At 45.7% G+C, this 21,121-nt stretch overlaps 1 protein-coding gene across 5 annotated transcripts in view; it reads left to right on the top strand.

Moving 5' to 3' along the window:
- Positions 1-16,385, top strand: part of ATP6V1A (ATPase H+ transporting V1 subunit A) — a 281,914-nt gene extending 265,529 nt beyond the window's left edge. For all 5 annotated transcript variants that reach the window (XM_085621083.1, XM_085621087.1, XM_085621084.1 and 2 more), the window contains one exon: positions 14,407-16,385. In XM_085621083.1, the coding sequence (XP_085477209.1) occupies positions 14,407-14,499 (93 nt within the window). In that variant the 3' untranslated portion in view covers positions 14,500-16,385. The remainder of the gene's footprint in view (positions 1-14,406) is intronic.
- The last annotated feature ends 4,736 nt before the right edge of the window (positions 16,386-21,121 follow it).

Here is a 21,121-nt window from a genome sequence, read left to right as displayed (position 1 = left end):
ATCTAAGCAGTTGGTGCACCATCAAGCTATTTTAATGCAAGCATTATATGACAAAACCTGCACGATTAGGGCTTATGGGCAAGATGGTGTCACAGTAGTCACCTGAAGGTGGTACTCCGATCCGCATCTTAAGATGAGGCCCCATTCGGCACCGCTGGAAGCATTCTGCCCACCCCACACATAGTTGAGGTTAATATGGACTCACACAAGGTTTCAGTGCAGTGTGAGATACCCCCTATTGAAAAGTTGGACCATTATTAGGGGTTGGAGGCCTGTGTCTGCACAATATGGAAGAGGATTCGTGAGTGCAGGCAGAGACTTCTGATTGACAGTAGTGTAAGAGGGAGTGTCTTGACCCAAGCAAGAGCCCTTTGGCAGACCCTTTGCCCAATTCCTCCAAACTCAAAGGAAGCCGGTCAATTGTGAGCTAATTGTTTAAGCACCACATTTAAAAGGAGGATTTAAAAGACTGTTTAGTTGAACTCAAAACCAGGATTGAAAAAACATTCACCAGGGAATTAGCAATTCTGCTGGCCGAATTAAAGAAGACCTGAAAGAAGTGAAAAAAGGACCTGCTATCTATGAATTTGCTTGGAGTTGACAAAGATTTAAATGGATTCAATGGAAACCTCGGAATAATTTTAGTCTACACCACAGTAGTATCACTGGAAACTCAAGTACAGCTTAGGAGGAAATGTGAAGGCCTAGAGAATAGTTCTTGCCAAGAGAATATTCGTATTCGAAATCTAAAGTAGAAACGCGAGGGGGACAATATTTACATCTGCCTGACAAGTCTTCCAATTAATCTTTCCAGAGGGCACAGCAGCCCACAACAGAATAGTTAGAGCACATAGTGTTGGGAGGTAATCAAAAGAACCAGGGACACAGGTTAGGGATGACATTGCAGCATATAGGGTATTTCTGACCGCTTACGTCTGAACAAAAATCAAATCAACTACTAATGGGTGGTCCCTATGGGCTCCAGCTCACATTGAGGTGGACTCTGGAGACTATCTATGACAATGGAGGAGGGCTTACAGCTGCTTCGGGCAGGAGGAGCAACAGACGTGAATGCTACAATGACAAGCAATTCTGATGGGGCATAGAAATCATTAGAAGATCCTCCCATACGCTCAGGCATAGAAACTGCAGAGAGACAGATCACCGGGAAAAGAAAAACCTGGCAAACAGATACGGGCATGAGGCTTTGTGATATACTCTTGAATTGAAACCCAAGTAGGCTCAGACACCCTAGGGAGTATTTAGGCTCCTGCCACCCAGAAGTACGCTTTTTTGGCATAGCAAATCATCTCAAAGATCAAATGCACAGTAGGGGCAAATATCTTTGGAAGAAGATTTCAATGTTCTGGAATATACATTTAGATAGTCTTGGTAGGATTGGGAAGAGGGTTTAGGGATGGTCTCTAAGAAGCTAAAGAGAATGTTGAATTTTTGGGGTCTGAAAGACTCCTGGCACACAACACACCCTGACAGAAGGGATTGCACCTGCTATTTGCATGTACACAAAACATGCGGCTGTATTTATTATCTGTTTGTCACGTCACTTGTGAAATCAGATGTTTCGGGATCTCCATCTCTGACCATGCTCTCTCAGAGATGGTTTGAGGATGCATAGAGCGACGCACAGAAAAAGTAACTGAAGATTGAATTGTTCTGTAATTCAGTCAACAGGGAAGAAATGTCCAAAGTAATTGAGGAAGATTTTAAAAACTGACTGGCGGATACTTAAAATGAAACACACAGAGGTGCATTTAAAGCGGTAGTGAGAGGGGAAGGCGCGTAGCTGGTCGCCTCCCAAGATGCCCACTTTTTTTTTTAACAAGTTTTTATTGATGTTCGGAAAAATAAACCATATGAGCAGCACCATGGGCAATACAGAGAAGCAGGAAGCAGGTGGGAAGGCAATATGCATTACAATTACAGCCATTAGCGTTCCTGAGGCCCTCCCGGAGCCGGCTGCGGTCAAACATTCCCATCAAGGAGCCCCAAAAAGCGTTCCCCTGAGCCCTCCCCCCTTGGGCAATTCAGCATATAACTCGGATCGTCCCCGCACCAGTTACAGTCCAATAACAGGGTTCAAATAGGGAACTCCCAACATCCCTCCCGCCCCCCCAATCATCAAACACCCCAACAAGTTCCCCCCCACCCCATCCAACCCCCCCCATCCAACCCACCCCATCCAACCCACCCCCCACGCATGCCGTTGGCTCATTAGAACATTCAGGCTATCTCCTAACACATTTCTGCCAAGATGGCTACGTAAGGCTTTAGTTCTAGTTTAATGCCACAAAATCTGGTAAATACTAGCAATATGAGGAGGCATTGACCTATAAAAACCCACCCCTGCACTCTTATCCTATGCTGAGTGTCATGTGCCTGAAAAGCCTGTGATGCACTGGCAGCAAGGCTGGGGGGAGGGGGTTGAAGATGGCTGATGTGGGTGATCACTCTGCTGCTGTGTACTGGTCCTCCCCTTGGAGCGGGGACTACCTTTTTGCTGCTTTGCAGCTGCAGGGACTACCAGTGGGAGAACAGGGCGGTGAGACATCCAGGGCTCAGATGCGGGCCTGGCAGCGAGTGGCCTTGATTGCTATGGCATCCATTTTTCATGATATGCGCTGGGCCTAATGACACTACCCCGGGCATTGGAGTAGGCCCGATCGGCTCCTGGACATTGCTCGCAATGCATTTACCTCATCCGACCTGTTGTACTGCAGGGATGGCTTCTGTTCGTTCCTGGTCTGACACTGCTGTCTCCTTCTACATGACTGCTCAAGCTGAGGTACGTGTAACCTTGGGCCAAAAAAATCTATCTGAGGTGCCATTCTAAGGAGGTCTGTTGCATATTCTGAGCTCTATTAATGCCTACTGACTACCCCAGTATCCCCACTCCCATACCGCTCCACACAGCTATCCTTGTTGTCGGCTGAAGAGGGTGAAATCATCTTAAACTAGGCACACAACAAATGCAAGTTAAGGCCTGCTGCAATTGTGTCATGGCTGCAGGGGTGCCTATTTGCTTTTGGTGATTGTACCCCGTGCCATTAATGACACTTTATCTCCTGAAGTAGTATTTAGGGGTAATTGGAAGACGTTATGGGGGAAAAATGAAGCCAAACAACCTAAGCACACATTTGAGGGTAGGAAATCCTCTAGAGGGGAGGGGGAAGTTTTATGTCATGGACTCTACCTTCGGATAAACTACATGAAAATTCACCTTAAATCAGTTGATCAGAAAATTGACACAATGACATTACAGATTGACCAAATAAAGGAAGACTTGATTGGCAGAACAGCGCATATTAGATTTTGAAGATGGATTAAAGTAATTAAATGATCTACTCACTGGACCAGCAAAATCAGTAGAAATATATCCCAGACCATAAGTGTGGAATTTGAGGCATGATCGAAGCACAATGATAATGACATTTTAGGGTTTGCTGATACTACTGCATTAAAAAAAACCTTAAGCTTTGGTGGGATAGTTGCATATGGACATTTTTTGGCAGAGAGTAGCATTTGCAGTGCTTTGTTGTGGAAAGGGCGCATAGATCAATCAATCAATCAATACATTTGTAAAGCGCACTACTCACCCGTGAGGGTCTCAAGGCGCTGGGGGGGGGGGGAAGTGCTGCTACTGCTCGAATAGCCAGGTCTTGAGGAGCCTCCTGGAGGTCAGTAGGTCCTGGGTCGGCTGTAGGAGGATGGGGAGCGTGTTCCAGGTCTTGGCAGTGAAGTGGGAGAACGATCTGCCGCCGGTGGTCGCTCTTCGGATGCAAGGGACGGTGGCGAGGGCGAGGTCAGCGGATCGGAGCTGTCGGTTCGGGGTGTAGAAGGTGAGTCGTCTGTTGAGGTATGCCGGTCCGGTGTTGTGGAGCGCCTTGTGTGCGTGGGTGAGGAGCTTGAAAGTGATCCTCTTGTTGACAGGAAGCCACTGCAGGTCTCTCAGGTGTGGTGTGGTGTGATGTGGCTGTTGTGCGGGATGTCGAGGATCAGGCGGGCAGAGACGTTCTGTATGCGTTGTAGTCGTTTCAGGAGTTTGGCCAAGGCTCCTGCGTAGAGGGCGTTTCCATAGTCCAGCCTACTGCTGACGAGGGCCTGGGTGACCGTTCTTCTTGTTTCGGTGGGGATCCACCTGTAGATCTTGCGGAGCATGCGGAGGGTGTTGAAGCAGGAGGATGAGATGACGTTGACTTGCTTGGTCATGGAGAGTGTTGAGTCGAGGATAAACGCCAGATTGCGTGCGTGATTGGTGGGTATCGGTGCTGCTCCCAGTGCGGACAGTCCCCAGGAGTCGTCCCAGGCTGAGGGGGTGGAGCAGAGGATAAGGACCTCTGTCTTGTCCGAGTTCAGATTCAGACAGCTGTTCTTCATCCACTCGGTGACTGCTTTCATTCCTTCCTGGAGGTTGGTTTTGGCAGTGAGGGGGTCCTTGGAAAGGGAGAGGATCAGCTGGGTGTCGTCGGCGTAGAAGATGATGGTGAGGTCGTGCAGTCTGGCGACGTGGGCAAGTGGTGCCATGTAGACGTTGAACAGTGTCAGGCTGAGGGATGATCCTTGGGGTACGCCGCAGATTATCTCGGAGGCTTCGGAGCGGAAGGCGGACGCTCTGGGTTCTGCCGGAGAGGAAGGAGGTGGTCCATTCCAGGGCCTTGTCTCGGATCCCTGCGTTGTGGAGGCGTGTGCGTAGATGCGGTGGCAGACAGTGTCGAAGGCGGTTGATAGGTCTAGGAGGATAAGGGCTGCGGTATCGCCGTTGTCCAGCAGGGCCCTAATGTCATCGGTGGCAGCGATAAGGGCAGTCTCGGTACTGTGGTTGCTGCGGAACCCGGACTGGGACGGGTCCAGGATGTTGTTCTCCTCGAGGTAGCGGTTCAGTTGTTTGTTGACGGCCTTCTCGATGACCTTCACGGGAGCAGGGAGATGGGCCGGAAGTTTTTGGGGTCCCTCGGCATTGGGTTTCTTCAGTAAGGCATTGATCTCGGCGAGCTTCCAGCTCTCCGGGAAGGTCTCGCTCCCGTAGGAGATGTTAATGGCCTTGCGGAGGTGGGGTGCGATGGTGGCGCTAGCTTTGTTGAAGATGTGGTGTTGGCATGGGTCTGACGGAGAGCCGGAGTGGATGGTGTTCATGATTTTGATGGTGGTGTTGTCGTTTATGTTGGTCCGGGTGAGCAGGGGATTGATGTGGGTGGTGGCCGCGGGGTCTGAGGTGTCGGTGGTTGTTGGGGTGGTCAGGTTGTTGAAGCTGTCGTGGATGTCTGCGATCTTGCGATGGAAGAAGGTGGCGAGGGAGTCGGACAGGTCTTGCGATGGTGGGATGCCGTTGGTCTTGGAGCTGGGGTTGCAGAGTTCCTTCCGATGTTGAAGAGTTCTTTGCTGTTGTGTGCGTTGTTGTCGAGTCAGTCCTTGAAGGAGGCCCTTTTGGTGGATCTGATGAGGTGATGGTGTCTGCGTATGGCGTTCTTGTGAGCTGCGTAGCTGTCTGGTGTCTGTTCTCGGTACCATTTCTTCTCTAGTGTATGGCAGGTTTGTTTGGAGGCCTGGAGGTCTGCGGTGAACCAGCTGGCTTTCTTGTTAGTGTGTCTGTTGGAGGGTTTCTTGATCGGGGCGAGAGTGTTGACGCAGTTGTCGATCCAACGTCTGAGGTTGCGGGCGGCAATGTTGGCGGGGTCGGTGGGTGGGCTTCAGCCAGGGTGGTGTTTAGCTGGTCTTCGGTGATTTTGCTCCAGCTGTGGCGGGGGATCTGTTGAGTGCGGTGGTGCGTTGTGGGTTTCTGGAAGGTGAAGTGGATGCAGTGATGGTCGGTCCAGTGGAGTTTGGTGGTGTGGCTGAAGGAGACGTGGGGGCTTGCGGAGAAGATGGTATCAAGCATGTGACCGGCAGAGTGGGTGGGTGTTGTGACAAGCTGTCTGAGTCCGAGGTTGGCGAGGTTGTCAATCAGGGTGGTGGAGTTGGTGGTGTTGTTGTTCTCGAGGTGGAAGTTCAGGTCTCCGAGGAGGATGTAGTCCGTGGAGGCAAGGGTGTGCGTGCTGACGAAGTCTGTGATGGAGTCGCTGAACTGAGGCCGTGGTCCGGGGGGGTCTGTAAACGAGAGTTCCTCTGAGGGTGGTGTTGGGATCGGTGTGGATCTGGAAGTGCATATGTTCAGCGGTGCTGAGGGTGTCATCGGAGCTGGTTGAGACCCTGAGGGTGTTCTTGTGGATGATGGCGATTCCACCTCCTACTCCGTTGGTGCGGTCCCTGCGGGTGATCTTGTAGCCGTTCAGGATGGCTATGGCGATGTCGGTTGCCGAGGAGACATTCATCCAGGTCTCTGTCAGGAAGGCAGTGTCCGGGGAAGATGTGTCGAGCAGGTTCCATAGTTCGACTGCGTGTTTGCGTGCGGAGCAGGTGTTCAGTAGTATGCATCTGAGGTGGTTGCGTCCTGTCACGGTGGGTGGTTTGGCGGCTCGGAGGCTGGTGAAGCTGCAGCTCCGGCAGGAGAAAGGTCCTTTGGTGTGCTTCGGGGCGGCCAGGAAGCAGGTGTGCGGTCGTCCGGTGTTGAGTGCATGGAGGCTGTTGGAGTCATAGCAGCGTCTGGTGTCGTGGCGTTCGCGGGGGTCTGGCGCTGGGCAAGGTCCAGGCACGGACGAGCGCAGATTGTCTTGCCCTAGGCACGCCAGCGGCGCGGCTGCACAGCGGCTGCCATATAAAGGGAGGTGGGAAGGAGGAGCAGCTGGGAGGCGGGAGGGGTGTGGGGAATGGGTGAGCAGGGGGCGGGCCGCAAGGGATGCAGGTGCAGGAAAAACGGGCGAGGCAGGGGCTGGTTACAGAAGGCAAAACGGGACACGGGGGCGCGGGGGAAAACTAGGGTGACAAGATACACAGGGCAGCAGAAACAAATCACAACAAAATACACAGGCAGTAAAAACAAAAGCAACAGTACCGGCCTACCGAGGCAGAGGGGCCTCGAACCTGCGGCAGTAACAAGCAGCAAGGACACACCTTCCCACTGGCGGAGGTGTGCGGTGTGGGGGAGCGACCTGCCTGAAGACAGGGAGCTTTGAGGCCACCGCCATTGGCCCCAGCATACTCCATGATTGGCAAACTCTTGAACTTTAGAGGTCAAGTTCTTGTCCTATGACCAGCCAGAGATCATGGCATTATAGAATATCAGGGAGCTAGGATCTATTTCTTTCCAAATTTTACACCAGGGTCAAGGAGGCCAAACACTTATTTCCTGAAGCTAGACAAGCCCAGTGTGGTGCACACTTTTCCTAATCTATGCAGTATCCTGCCAAACTCCATGGAGTTTCAGAATGCCTAACAATCTTCTTCACAAGACCAGGCGACGCCTATATATTTTGCAAGAAACTCGCCAGACAGAAAAATACTGTAAAAGTACCTGGATCACAGGTGCACCAAAATGATGTGGTGATGTGGAATGATTTAGCCTCTAAGGCCCTCATGTTTCTACGAATAACATATGTTTTTGCTCCTATAAAGCAATATGATTGTATTAATGCCCACAGGTTAACATACTGCATATTGTTACAAACGTTACTTACCTACCTCATATATTAGTTGCCCATGGTTTTTCCGTTTTTTTCGCTGATGTGCCTCCGCTACAATTAATTTACTAGTGCGGTCTTATACGGGTGCCCGGTGGTGGCACACACCTCTTTGTGTGTCCCACAAGACAAATATATGATTCCGTTTAGGTTTAAACTGTTTGGGTTATGTACATTGCAAGTTTGGGTATGTGTGGAGGAAGTTGTGTAACGTTGACTGTTGTGCAACCTCCTATGCTAAGACCAGGCAGGATGATATTATTAGACATGGATACTTGACTATTGACTCCTCACTGTTCTTTCTGATAAAGAAGGTCCAAAAAAGCAAAACTCAGGTGTATCACCTGGAATGCCAGTGGTCTTGGTCCTTTGCTTCCAAAAGGGCTTTGTGTTGTTGCTTCTCTGTATTTAGTATCTAAGCACGAGGAGATGCCATTCTTATTGCAAAGACTCTTCTCTTTATTTTGAGGAGTGTGTACTCTGATCTTGATGGCAGAGTGTTGATTGCCTCTGGTACTCTTTGAGTGACGGTGTACACCTGTGAACATACACGTCTCTAACGTTGAGACACCCCAGTTTTTAATGGCAGGATATTATTATATATATACTGGCATGTGTGGAGACTCGAGGGCTAATGAGAAATTATTTTCTTTTTACTCAACTGTACACAACAATAATTCTAGGACCAATTACTAGTTCCCCAGCTCTGCAATTGCCGGCTGAGCGTCGGGTGTGAACTATATCCCATGCACACTATCTGACCACTCATCTGTGATACTGGAACTTGAAATAGTGCTGATTTTTACCACACTCCGAGGATTGCAGGTTTCCTTGCCTGACTTTACATGATCATGTGTTCAATGGGAAGCTACAAAACTTAATTACTTAATTATCTGACAAAATGATGGGATCTGTTGATAATTAGTGTACCCTCTGGGAGGCTATAGTGTGTGTGCAGGGTATGGTGATAGCTAAACACTCTGCTTTACTGAAATACATAAGGGGTGAACTGCACAAGCATGAGGTAGAGGTTGATACATTAGAAAAACAAAATACTGATGCCCCCCACCAAGACTCATTAAGGAAGATTAATAAATTGCGCCAAGAACCTAGAGAAGGGTGGAGCGTGAGGTGAAATACCTTGACAAATACGCCCTTGTATATCTCTAAGAAGAAGGTGAACTGCCTAGGAGGACCCGTTCTTAATTACTCAGGATGTCATCCCATTGCCCTGATGGTTGTTGCTCTTATCACTCACGAAAGCATAAGGGTCTAATTTGTTACCCATGATACTTCGTTATATAACCAAAGACTACATCAACATCCGAAGCCATTACTACTTATCTTAATGACTTTTCCCATGCCTGCCTTGATAATGAGTTGAGAGAACCATCGGGAACCCTCATCAGTATTGGCAAAAGTATAAGCACAATTAAAAGCTTCCCTGAAGGTGGAAAATCGCCGGTTCAAATAGGTTCACTGAGGAATTTTATAAAGTTTACAGCCCCTTACCCCATCTTTTACAAGTCTGAAGTGAGGCGCTTAAGACAGGTCATCTACCCCCAACCTCAAGCGAAATATCTGTGGTGCTCCCAATGTTCCGTCCTCCTTCCCATTGATCTTCAATTTGTTTGGCCTAATAAGAGCTCTTCAACAGCTCACACCAAGATTAAAGATTCTCCCCCTCCCAATTTCCCATCCTTTTTCCTTCACATCCCATGCTGAAATGTAATGTAATATAAATTGGTATTTGTAAAGCGCTTACTGCCACTCCGTAAGGAGCATCCTGGCGCTGGTTGGTTGGAGGTGAGAGGGGGCCCTATAAGTAGAAACAAAAAAGGGTACCTGCAAGTACCAGTAGTTTGCCATCAAAGCTATCCTTCTGTGATTCTTATGCACGCCAACCAAGTGTTCCAACACATAGTTGGATTTCCATAATGTGTTTTTTAAAACATTTTTATTGCATTTGGCCTTTTTGTTAAGCAGTCAACATGGTTTCTCAGCTGCTTGAGATTCGTTCACATAACTGGTTTGAAGACGTGGGAGAACTCGATGAAGATGAATGGGAGTTGGCCCTGCAGAGCCCACGAGTTGTTGCAATTAGGACAGGGTTCCGATTAATTCAACTTCGCATATCGAAAAGTCCTTACTACTCTAGAACTCTCCTGTACTTAATGGGAAAGGGGAACTCCACTCATTGTCTCAGAGGCTGTGGTCAAGAGGGCCCTTTTATCCATATACTTTGGATCTGCCCAGTCATTCAGACATACTGGGAGGGGGTGACACGAGTATTGGCACGGGTAAAGGGCTTGAAGATCCCGTTAGATGCAATATGCTCCTGTTAGATATAGAGGGTGAACGGGTGTGGCTCAAGTACACAAAGCTATGGTTAACGAGGGGCATGGCACATGCGTGGTGCGCCTCCACACAACCCCAAGGTCACTGACTGGGAATTGGATATGGACTGGTGTCACAAAGTAGAAAAAGTAGGGAATGCCCACAGAAATGGGAGAATGTTTGGGGTGGCTGGTGAGCTTATTGTGGATACTGAGAATGTCAATGTTCTGAGATCCTGTAGTACTGTGATATGAATACATGCTGATTGTTTGCTGTTCTTTCTCCTGTATCGCATGATGTGATGTCCTGAGCTTATATACAACACTTTACTATGCTTCCCACTTGTCGCGGAGACTGTACAGTTATCTTGGGTTTTTGATTCCTGTGTTGCAGTTGTGAAACAAATAAAAAGATTTTTTTAAAAAGATACCTTTCACATAGATGAGGGAGGGACACAGAACGGAAGGCTATACGTTTTCTTACATTTATGCACACCAACCCTTATCCAATTACGCCCCGATTTGTTCCTTGCATTTCTGCCCACCTTAGTATGTGACTATATCCTGAAGAGTCGGGAGATGTGTTGTAACCTCATGACACGGAAACACAGTGTAGGTTCCACAGGTTTATTTCTTGCAGCACATAGCATCAGCGCGCCTCATCCTTCTGCCAGCAGCCGCTCAACTGACAGGATGCGAGCGCACAGTCAACTCCATAGAACGTAGGCACTGTGAACATTCCACCGAGGCGCGTGGCATGAGACCACAGTGACACGAAGATCATAACATACCCCCCTTTCCTCTACACACAGGTAGAGCAAATGAATAGAGAAAAAGCGGAGGAGGAGAACAGGGGAAAAGGGAAAGGCATGATAACAGAGCATGGGAGCAGTGAGAGCATAACAGCAAAACTACCTCACTAAGAACAAATAATAATAATAACAAATCACCCCACCATGAAATCATGCAAGTGTTGGGGAAGTCTCCTGACCCGCAAGGGTCTTTGACACAGTAATGTGTCTTGAGGACCATGAGACTCCGGATTCTCAGCATTGAACCTTTGGCTATTACTCAAATTGTCACCACTGGGACCTGGCACTCTCATATCTGTACAAGTGCGGAAACTGTTGAGCAATTGATGATCATGAGCCACCATGTAACTCGAACATGAATTCCTTTTGACCATGGCTTTGGGAGATCGGTCTCGTGAGCGATACTTGGCTACTCTGCGTAAGTTCCATTTTTCTTCATTGGCCAACACAACGTACAAAGGATGCACCTGCTGAACTTTCAAAGGACCACGAAACTTGCATAGGCCTTTGACCCATTGACCAGATCTGACTTTGACCCAGTCCCCCACGAGAAGGTTGACAGAAGGCTTGTTTTGGGAGTATACAAGAGAGGAAGCGTGCATGAGAGTACCCTTATCACTGCCACTCATTCTTCCCTTCCAACAACTCTCTGACCCATGCAGGTACAAGCTTGGAAGATGGTTTTCTACCATGCATGGCAATGAAGGGAACCACCCCAGTGGTGGAATTTTCAGTGGTACAGTAAGCCCACACTAATTCATTTAAGGTCTCCTCAATGTCAAGATTGTTGGTGAGCGCCAGACCAATTGCTCCTTTAATCATACGGTTGGCTCTTTCTACAATGCCATTGGATTGAGGGTTTTACAATGTTGTGAGGGAATGTTTAATACCACACTCACAAAGAAACTCGCACATTTCCATTGAGGTTAATTGGGTGCCATTGTCCGTAATAAGGACAGTGGTAAAACCTTCCTCTTTGAAAATGGTGTGCAGCACTTTAATGGTGACTCTAGTGGTAAGCTCAGGAAGCAGATACACAATCAGCCATCTAAAGTGAACATCCATTACAACCATGCCAAATCTCTTGCTGGGGTGAACTCCTGTCATAGGTCCAATGAAGTCAAGGCAAATGCTATGCCAAACCACCCCAGGATCATGGCTAGAACTCGGGACAGACTGTGGCCCGACCTTAAGTCTCTTCTCACACTCACAGCATTCACTGCATCTTTCAACCCAACCAACCACCTCACTATTCATGCCTGGCCACGAGAATTCATTCCGCAAATGTTTTTTTGTAATAGCCTGCCCTAAGTGTCCTTCATGGGCTAAGTTGAATAGTCTTTTGCGAATGCCAAACGGGGGAATTATCTTATCTCCACGCATGACCATCTGATCAGCGACAGTGGATAGTTCATCAATGACAGCATTAAAGGGTCTAACGCTAATAGGTAAAGTACTCTCCCTACGTCTAGATTCATCGCTATATGCTATGTGCTCCGCTGACCGAAGCTCGTCGCCAAAAACATGTAACCGCAACATGACACAGAAACACAGTGTAGGTTCCACAGGTTTATTTCTTACAGCACATAGCATCAGCGCGCCTCATCCTTCAGCCAGCAGCCACTCAACTGACAGGACGCGAGCGCACAGTCAACTCCATAGAACATAGGCACTGTGAATATTCCACCGAGGCGTGTGGCGCGCGACCACGGTGACAGGAAGATCATAACAAGATGCTGGAAGGGAAAAATGTATTTGGTAACTGCAGCACAGAAGATATGCACTTGTCCGATTGCCTGCCCAGCAGCAACTGGCATAAATAGGGGAGAGGTATGGCCTAATGGCTAGAGCAGTCGACCTCGGAGCTGAGGAACTGGGTTCGAGTATCAGCAGGGACGCTCCACATCTTGTGATTCTGGGTAAATCACTTAGTCTCCCCGTGCCTAACAAAAATTATTGTATACATCTGTAACACAACTGGTGCTCATCAAAAGCGCTCTGATGCCTTCGGGTCTCGTTTGTGCTATGTAAAACTCCCCCCCCCCCCCCCCCCCCCCCCCCACCCACCCCCACCAAAAAAGGAGTATACTAACAATGCATTGTAGGGTGGAACAAAGAGTGCCTACAAGTTCCAAACACCCCCACTCCAGCAAAACCCCCACATATCCCTACTGGTAGGTGCCTTATTGTGCTACTCTGCTCTATATGTTTTATTCTTGAAAAAGATTAATACACTTTTGAGTTCAAACGTTTTCAAATTAATTTTTTACATTTCATGGTCGGCTGGTGAGACCTTTGCCTTGTAAGCATGTGGGTTGAGTACAACAGATGAGTTTTCATTCCTCCACAAATAAAGCAACTCACTCATTTTTAGTCTGAGTAGAAAAGTGGTTGATTTTATGCAGGCCTGATATTTGTGTGTAGAGTTGTATGCCCCTATCATCTAAATGTTACATACTGATCGATTGGTGAGGTGCAGTTGTTGTTGTGAGTTAACCAGGGCTGTGGCTCTAAAGCACAATACGAATAGTAGCAAAAACTAGTGGTCTTTGAACACTGTGCTTTCCATTACTTGGAGCTGGTGTAGGACTTTCAAGGCATGATTAGTGTGCTTTATATGATGTTGGGAGCAGGGTTTGCAGAACCCTTTGTAGTTTAGCAAGGCAATGATAGTCCAGGCTGGATATATAGCAGTAAGGTAATATGGTCAGTAAGGTTTGGTCCCGCCTAGGAATGGTATGTGATTTAATAAACTCTTGCAACCTTTCCTTGAAGATTACACCACAATTGCTTGTCTTGGTGCATCCATTTATGGATGGTAGACCAGGAGTCACCAATTTGTTGTAAGCCTCTACACCCCAGCTCCACCTTTCAGTTAATCTGCCCGTTGTTGGTAGCTTTGCAGAAGTCAGTTGAAGGCAGCTGGGACATTACACTGCCTTCAACATATGCACATTACACAAGATTACTGCGGGGAGCGTGTCAGGGACTTGATCTTGATGGTTTAAAAAGTGATATTTAACCTGGCCGTTGTGGATTCTTAGGAATAAAGAGACCCAGGCTAAAGCCACTCTCCCATCACCTCCTTGGGGTGGTTTAGCATGTCCACAGTAGTTTTCTGTATATTCTTTTAAGAAGGTACGCTATTAAGAAATACCCACTTTGATTCAGTCCGGCATATTTCCTTGCTGCAAAGCGTAGACACTTTTGATTGAGGAGCAGTTAACCTTTTGTGCCAAAACTGTACACTAAGGTTCACCGCTGTACTGTTCCAGGATTTCAAATTAGCGTCAACTCATAAAGCGTGACTCATGGAATATAAAGGAATATCTAGTAGATTTTTAAAACTTTTACCTTTCGTCTTCACCCAATCAAACTTTGAACTAAAGAATCAATTCTCAGCCTCATATAACATCTGTGGTAACGAAGGGTCACTTTCTTATTAGAAATCATGCCTCTGTACTTATAGTCCCTGCTTATAAACTTGACAATGTACATGCTGAACAAATACTATTAGAGTTAAGTAGCAATTATTTCATTAGATTATGCAGTGATATGCGTGATGTTTAACGATCTAAAAAAGATTGCTGCTCCATGTGGTTGAATATACCAATCTTGCATGTAAAACAGTGTATTCTGGGTAATGTCTACTAACCAGCCCTTTTTTTTTTTTTTACTGTTTACTAGGATCCAGTCAAAGAAGGTGAAGCTAAAATTAAGGCAGATTATGCACAACTATTCGAGGACATGCAGAACGCTTTCCGTAGCCTCGAAGACTAAGAATGCAGAACCATGTTCCCCTCAGTTACCCTTTCTAGCCATCATCTCAGACCACCAGCTGCTTCCCCACCGTGCAGAGCTTGACGTGGGACTGCTTGTGTATGTGTGTGTGTGTAGACCGGAGTAACTCCTTCAACCGTTTCACATTCTGTAGCTCTTAAAAGAAAATGAATATGAAAACAATTTCTTTGCATTCCAGTGTTGTGACAGCCTCACTGTACCTGTGCTGTGAGAATGTTGGTAATGTGTGTGTTTGGTCATATAGTTTGAAGTGACTACTGGGAGAGCTTTGGCAGCTGTAAATTTGGCAGGTCATGCGGGTGCGTACCATTCCCATCAGCTCCTGAGATGTGTATGTATGAGCTGTATAGAGGGGGTTAGCCTGATGGCAACTACTATGTTGAAAAAAAAAACAATTCAGTTCCAAAGTCAAACATGGTTGCCTTTGATGTATATTGGTACTGTGTTCCCATCTCTGGAGAGTGGTCTGTAGAAGCGCTTCAGAAACCCTAATTAAGGCCCAATCAGCTTCTCATTTTAACTAGTGGGCTAGGACCCCTACCACACTATCTATGTACACCAAGACTTGAGGTCTGTTGTGAGACTTCCTAGCTGGCTTTTGTATCTGGCAAGTGCTTTAAATCTAGCAAAATGTTTGTGTTATTTCTAAAAAAATAAAAAAGAATCACATCACAATAAGGATAGTGAACTTGCCAGTGTTTTGGTAACTCATCCTTGAATTACTGCTTCCAAAAGGTAACAGAAGCTAGGCGATGGTGAATTTAGCCTGCAATTAAAGGATGGTTCAGAAAAGGAACTGTTAGAAAACCATAAACTACTGTAAACCATATGACATTTCCGTCTCTTTGCAATCCACGATCCTTGAAGTAGCACGTGCCCATTGTGCTAGGACATTGACTGATCAAGGTGTACCCAATCCAATGAAAAATACCCCTTTTCATGAGCTTGGCCATTGGTCCTCGTCCTGCTGTCATACATTCCCTACATTTATTCACCTTGCCGAACTCTCATTCGTGATGGTGGTTTCTTAATTTAGTTGCTGGAACAAGGGAAAGTTGTATTTTTCAAGTTTTTTTATTATAATTTTTTTAATGCTGCGTTCTCCAGGGTGCATATGCTATTGAAGGCAAATTAATGAAGAAAGTCACAATTTTTTCTCTTAGGGAACGTGTTTTGGTGCTGCTATAGTTTTCATAGGGGTTATTTGAACAAAAAACCTCTGTAAAAAGCCATGTGTTAGTTCATCGCCCCTTAGAATCTTTCATGGCTATTTCTGTTGTGAAGTTCATCGTAGTAGTGCTCCACCATGATCCGGCACATAATCCAATTTTCCAAGGGTTTAAAGCTCTTTGAATGTACAGTTTCTCTCTCATATTTAAGTGTAGTGTGTACGAATGCACAAAGTAGTCACTGTATAAAACTCCTGCCTTCTGCCCACCTGGGTTGGGGGGCATTATACCAATTTTCCCTTTTTCCAGTTGTTCCTCCTATGGTCATGTGTCTGTCTTTAAGGTTGATGTTCTCCTTCCTTTTAAGATACTGGGGTGTAATAAATTCACAGATGATGTTTAAAAATTATAGTTGTATATTTATTGTACTATATTTCGGGTCCTAAAAGATAAGGGCCATTTGAAACCACTTCTAGTTTTGTTGTTGTTTTTCTTTCCTGCCTCTTGGTTTGTCCCTTATTTTTCAGTGTTGAAAATACCGATGTTCACTGTACTACTTTTACGTTTGATCCACCCAGGTGGAAAGAGTTGCCGTTGTGCGAAGGCACATACAGGAACTAATTATTTTCACTTTCTGACCTGGGATCTGTGTAAACATTTAGAGTCCATGAATAAAAAAAGGATGTTAATTTTAAAGGTGTTAACTTTCTCTTTCTTTTCCTGTGAACTCTTTGTTTTCTGTGAAATTAACAGGCAATACCACTTGTTTTTTTTTGTCATCAGTCCAAGAAATGAGATGTAAAGAAGTGGTCATCTTGCCCAACATGGAGACTGAGAGGCAGATGAAATAACTGAGGATCTCTATTCATAGATTTCTGCATGGGAAAGGAAATAGGATGAGGCCAAAATTCAGTATAATGTGAAGTCTAAAGTTACATATTCAGAGCAGACTCCCTTGTGATGAGGACAGCAAGTGAAATCAAGATTATAAATTAGTAACCACCCATCACACTTCTCTCGCTTTAATCTCTGGATGCAGTGGTTAGGTTTTTTACAGGGAGATGTGAGTTCTAGTCAAGACACATCTTCAGGATTTTGTCGTCCCTTTGGGAGTGAGTCTCATGACTATTACATGAATATAGCTTTCTTTGATGGACCGCAATCCTGGAGGTGGATTCATAATGGAAATCGAAAAAGCAAGATTTAACTATACTTTCCGTACTGATTTTGGGATTTTGCCAGAGCCCTTCCACTGTTCGGTATGTCTGATCCCCACCTCCAATTCGTCCCTGGCCTCCATATACGTCCACCTCTTTCGATACATGTCCACCTGTAAAGCTTTGTGGTTGCCATGAGTAATTTATTGATGGTAGTTATCAAGCCTTTTGGGGATTTTTTGGAGGAAAAGGCGTGGCAAGCACATATTAAGACATCAAATCTTTCTCATTTGTCTTGTAAGTTTTCATACAATTTTCAGGTTATTTTATCTGGCCTTTGCTAAAAAAAAAAAAAAAAAGGTCTCCTAGCATGCTACATTACTCCACCTTCAATTTCTCAATAAAATCCCAACTTATGGCTTGTGTGAAATCAGGAGTCTGGTGTATTGGGGTGAAAGGAAATGGGAATGTTGTGATCCATACATCTCGATATCCCATATTCCTCTGCTGTCTAGTAATGCTGGAGACACTTGCGACCCTGGGTCAGTGTTGCTTGCTAAGCCATAGTATATATCAGCCTATAATAGCTCGGTGTATGTACAGCTCCTGTTTCTCTGTGGCTTATAGTGATCGCTCAAGCACTGTCCACAGGTGATGAGCCATATAATATTTATACGTGTTCGGCAGTTGAGCCCGCCCCTCTTCGTGTTGGTTCATTAGAGGTTTTTTTTGTTTTAAAGATAATTTTTTTTTTCCCATTCTATATGAATATGTTACAAGCAGTTTGTATGCCTGATTAATCTTTTCTGCATATTGCTACTAGAAGTGCCTGAAACTAATACAGTAATCTCAGTGACAGTCTTATTTTTAATATAGCAGTTCCAATGTAAACCTCATTTGTCATCTTTTATGGTCTCCCATTGTTTCTCTGAAGGGTTCGTTTAATTTTCTTTAAAAACTGCAAATAAGGAGTAACATTGATCCCTCAAAACCTAGTTTTCTTCTTTGCCTATTAAGAGTGAGACAGCCTCCAGCAGCCAGGATTTCAGTTGTTTTTATTTTAAAGTTAACCTTGAAGTGCGGGACCATGCCATGTTTCAGAATATCCTGTATACTCTACAGTACTTGGTCAGTCAGTATTAGCAGGCGGTCTGCAAAGAGGTGTATTTTGTGCTCCATCCCACCAAATGGCATACCGTTTATTCCTGTCTGATGTAGTATTTTCTGAGAAAAGGTTTCCTGATTGCAAAGAGGAACGTTGACAGGAGCCATCCCCACCATGTCCACCTCTGCAATTCAAATGTGATAGTTCCTTCCCCTATCAATATTACCCTAGTCATTGGTTCTCCAGTGTGTCTTTGCTTTCTGTTGGATACTTTAAACCACAGATTTCCTCACCTTATAAATACTCCCAGGCACCAGACTGGATCCTGAGAATTTTCTCAGCAATTCCCTTACATGTTCGAAGGTGGCCTCTCGTGGCTCTGCATCAGGTTTGTCCCGCCCTGGAAGCGACTTCGGGGCCCCTTCAATGCCACCACCTCAGCACAATGACATCGGTTCCTTCCTTTCTGATAGACACTTCTGACTGCAAATTCCATACCTTGTGAATACACCCAGTGCCGGATTAGATCTGAAGAATTGTCAATAGCAATTCCCTTGCGTGTCATAAGGTAGCGTCGTGCGGCTCTGTGTCTTATTAGTCCCACAAAGCATATGATGTCTGGCCAATGTATCTGCGCCTTCTCCATGCGCTCATGTCAGATCCTTTATTTCCATGCCTTCTGACGTGGATCCAGAGCTCTATTGAATCCTGTCAGCTTGACAAAATAATTTCCCTTTGATTTTCACAGTGTGCAAGGGACGTGTCCCCACCTAAAACTACATAATTCAAACCATGCACGAATTGTCATAGGCAAATATCAGTGACAGAAATCCATGTCTGTCTGTCTCTGGTGGCTCAGCTGCAAGCACGCCTCTTCGTCGTACGACTGTTGTGTGAAGATGAACTACAAGGCCATCGGTTTTTTCATTACATGTTTGAGTAAGGGAGCCCATAATTCAAGGAGCACTATATACAGATCGACGGGTATGCCGTCCGGTCCAGGTGCCTTATTTTTGTTTACTGGGTAATTGCCAAATGCACCTCCGGAGGATTGAAATGTTTTGTACAACGAGTAGGGGACTGTATATGGGATGGAGGTACGTCAACGAAGGGATCACTACTTTACATTTTCTTCAAGTGGGAGACCCACACCTCTAATGAAATATGAGAATCTAGAACTTCAAAATGTGAGTTTTTCAAAAAAGGACTGTTAATACTTTCAATAAATCAGACCTATTTCTCATGGTGCAGTCAAGTCACCGTTCGTCCCAAGCTGCAGTTTTGAATTCAGATTGTCTCTTCTTTAAAGCGTTCTTATATACCCTCCCCATAGCAGTTACTACATCTGTCTCTTGGTCGACTGTTAAGCACCAAATGGATATTTCCACTAGCTTTGGAACAAGCCCTTTCAAACCATCTTGGGGAGTTGGATATGGGCCCTGCCGGAAACCTAGTCGGAAGAAGTTTAGATGTTTTAGTTAAGTTCCCAAAATCAACTGCAAACATTTTTCTGGGATCACACCCGTCCATTTTGTCCTCCTTCCACTGTCTGTTGCAATGCTTGCCTTTGGACCCTTAACGACAGTGTCCATACAATCCCTCCCCTGATAGGAAAGACAGAGACAAATAGGATAATGATCACTATTAACCATTGGTAACTCTATGATACTTTCAATTAAAGAGAACAGAGCCCCAGACCCAACAAAGTAGTCAATAGTAGTGGCGCAATTTCTCCTTACAAATATAGATGGTAGAATAGCAAATTCATCCTGCCCAAGGAAGTACTTGGAGCTAACTAGATTCGACCTGCAAAACAGGTCGTTGAAGCAGCCCCCATCTTGAGTATGCTCAAAGTGACCCAAAGGTAGGAGTTTGTCTGTAGTGTAATTGTGACACCACTACATGGATGAACATTTAAGTCGCCCATTATAAAAATGCTTCCTTGGACACTAGCGTGATGTTCAGTTAATAAGTTCTCAATCAGCTGGAAAAAGGATGAAAATACAGCTGGGGAGAGAGATTACCTATATTCATTAATAAGAAACTAGGGTTGTTGTCAAACCAAAGCGAAACTGCTTGAAAGTTCAGGGAACCAGATGGAATTGCTTCAGTTTTACATCTGAGCGTCAAAGCTATCAAAATCAGTAGAACCTCCGTTGCTGTTCCATGATGCAAACTAGTCGCCAGGATCCACAAGGACTCATATCCATCTAGTAAAAGGTAAAAGATGTATACCATGTTTCTTGCAATATGATATGATATGCAATATGATATGATATGATATGATATAATGACTCAAAAAATCACTAAAAGACGTATCACCAGATTTTTGCCTTAGGCCAGCTATGTTCCAACTGATGAGATTGATAGTGGGCCTATTAGAGTTGTGTGCTCTTGAGATGGACCTCTTGCCAACAGTGGATGATGGAGCAATGTTAAAGGGGAGGGTTAGTCAGTCCACTTCATTCATATTATCCAGTGGGGTTAAACTATTGAAAATAGGAATAGAGGGAGGTCCCAAACCCCCTTCAGCTTGAGTTGATGTGGCTTTGCGAGGTATAGGAGGGAAATGGCTACTAGCGGAAGGTGTGAAGCATTTCTAAAAGAAACCCAGAGGGTACAAACTAATCCTGGTGTTCGAAAACAGGGGGCAAAGTGCTGAAGCTGGCAATGGAGAACTGAAAATGGACCTCCTACATAGGTGTTGACCCAGTGGAAAACTTTGTTTTTGAGCTGTGAATAATTTTCTTCTGTGCTAATGTGGAGCACCGGGATATTAGTCAAAACCAGTACTAAAGGCGTTGCCTCAGACGGTAAATTCAAAGTGTCCCTGGCATGTAGTGCATATCCCTTGAGCCAGAGTTACTAGTGGTTGTTTCCAAGCTACTCTGAGGAGGGCAGGTGGGTAGATTAATTGCCCTGGAACCTGCTAAGTATGAAATGGGAGCAGTGTTCCCTACGGCTGAACCCTTCCCTTGCTGCTCCCCAGAGGATTGTCTTGGGACGTTTAGAGAGTTCCTGCTTAAATATGATGAGCAGGGTGCCATTGTTGTTCTACAAGAGTTTACAGGCGAACCCCTGCGTGATAGCGGGAGTTTTAACTTGGAGGGGGTCTATTGGTTAGGGTATCCTGTGCTAATTCCTCTCCCCATTGCCCTACTAATCTGGAC

This window comes from Triturus cristatus, chromosome 8 (genome assembly GCF_964204655.1).
Source record: "Triturus cristatus chromosome 8, aTriCri1.1, whole genome shotgun sequence".
NCBI classification, from domain to species: Eukaryota; Metazoa; Chordata; class Amphibia; order Caudata; family Salamandridae; genus Triturus; species Triturus cristatus.
The sequence above is the reverse complement of the archived record's forward strand: the minus strand, read 5'-3'. Positions and strand labels throughout refer to the sequence as shown.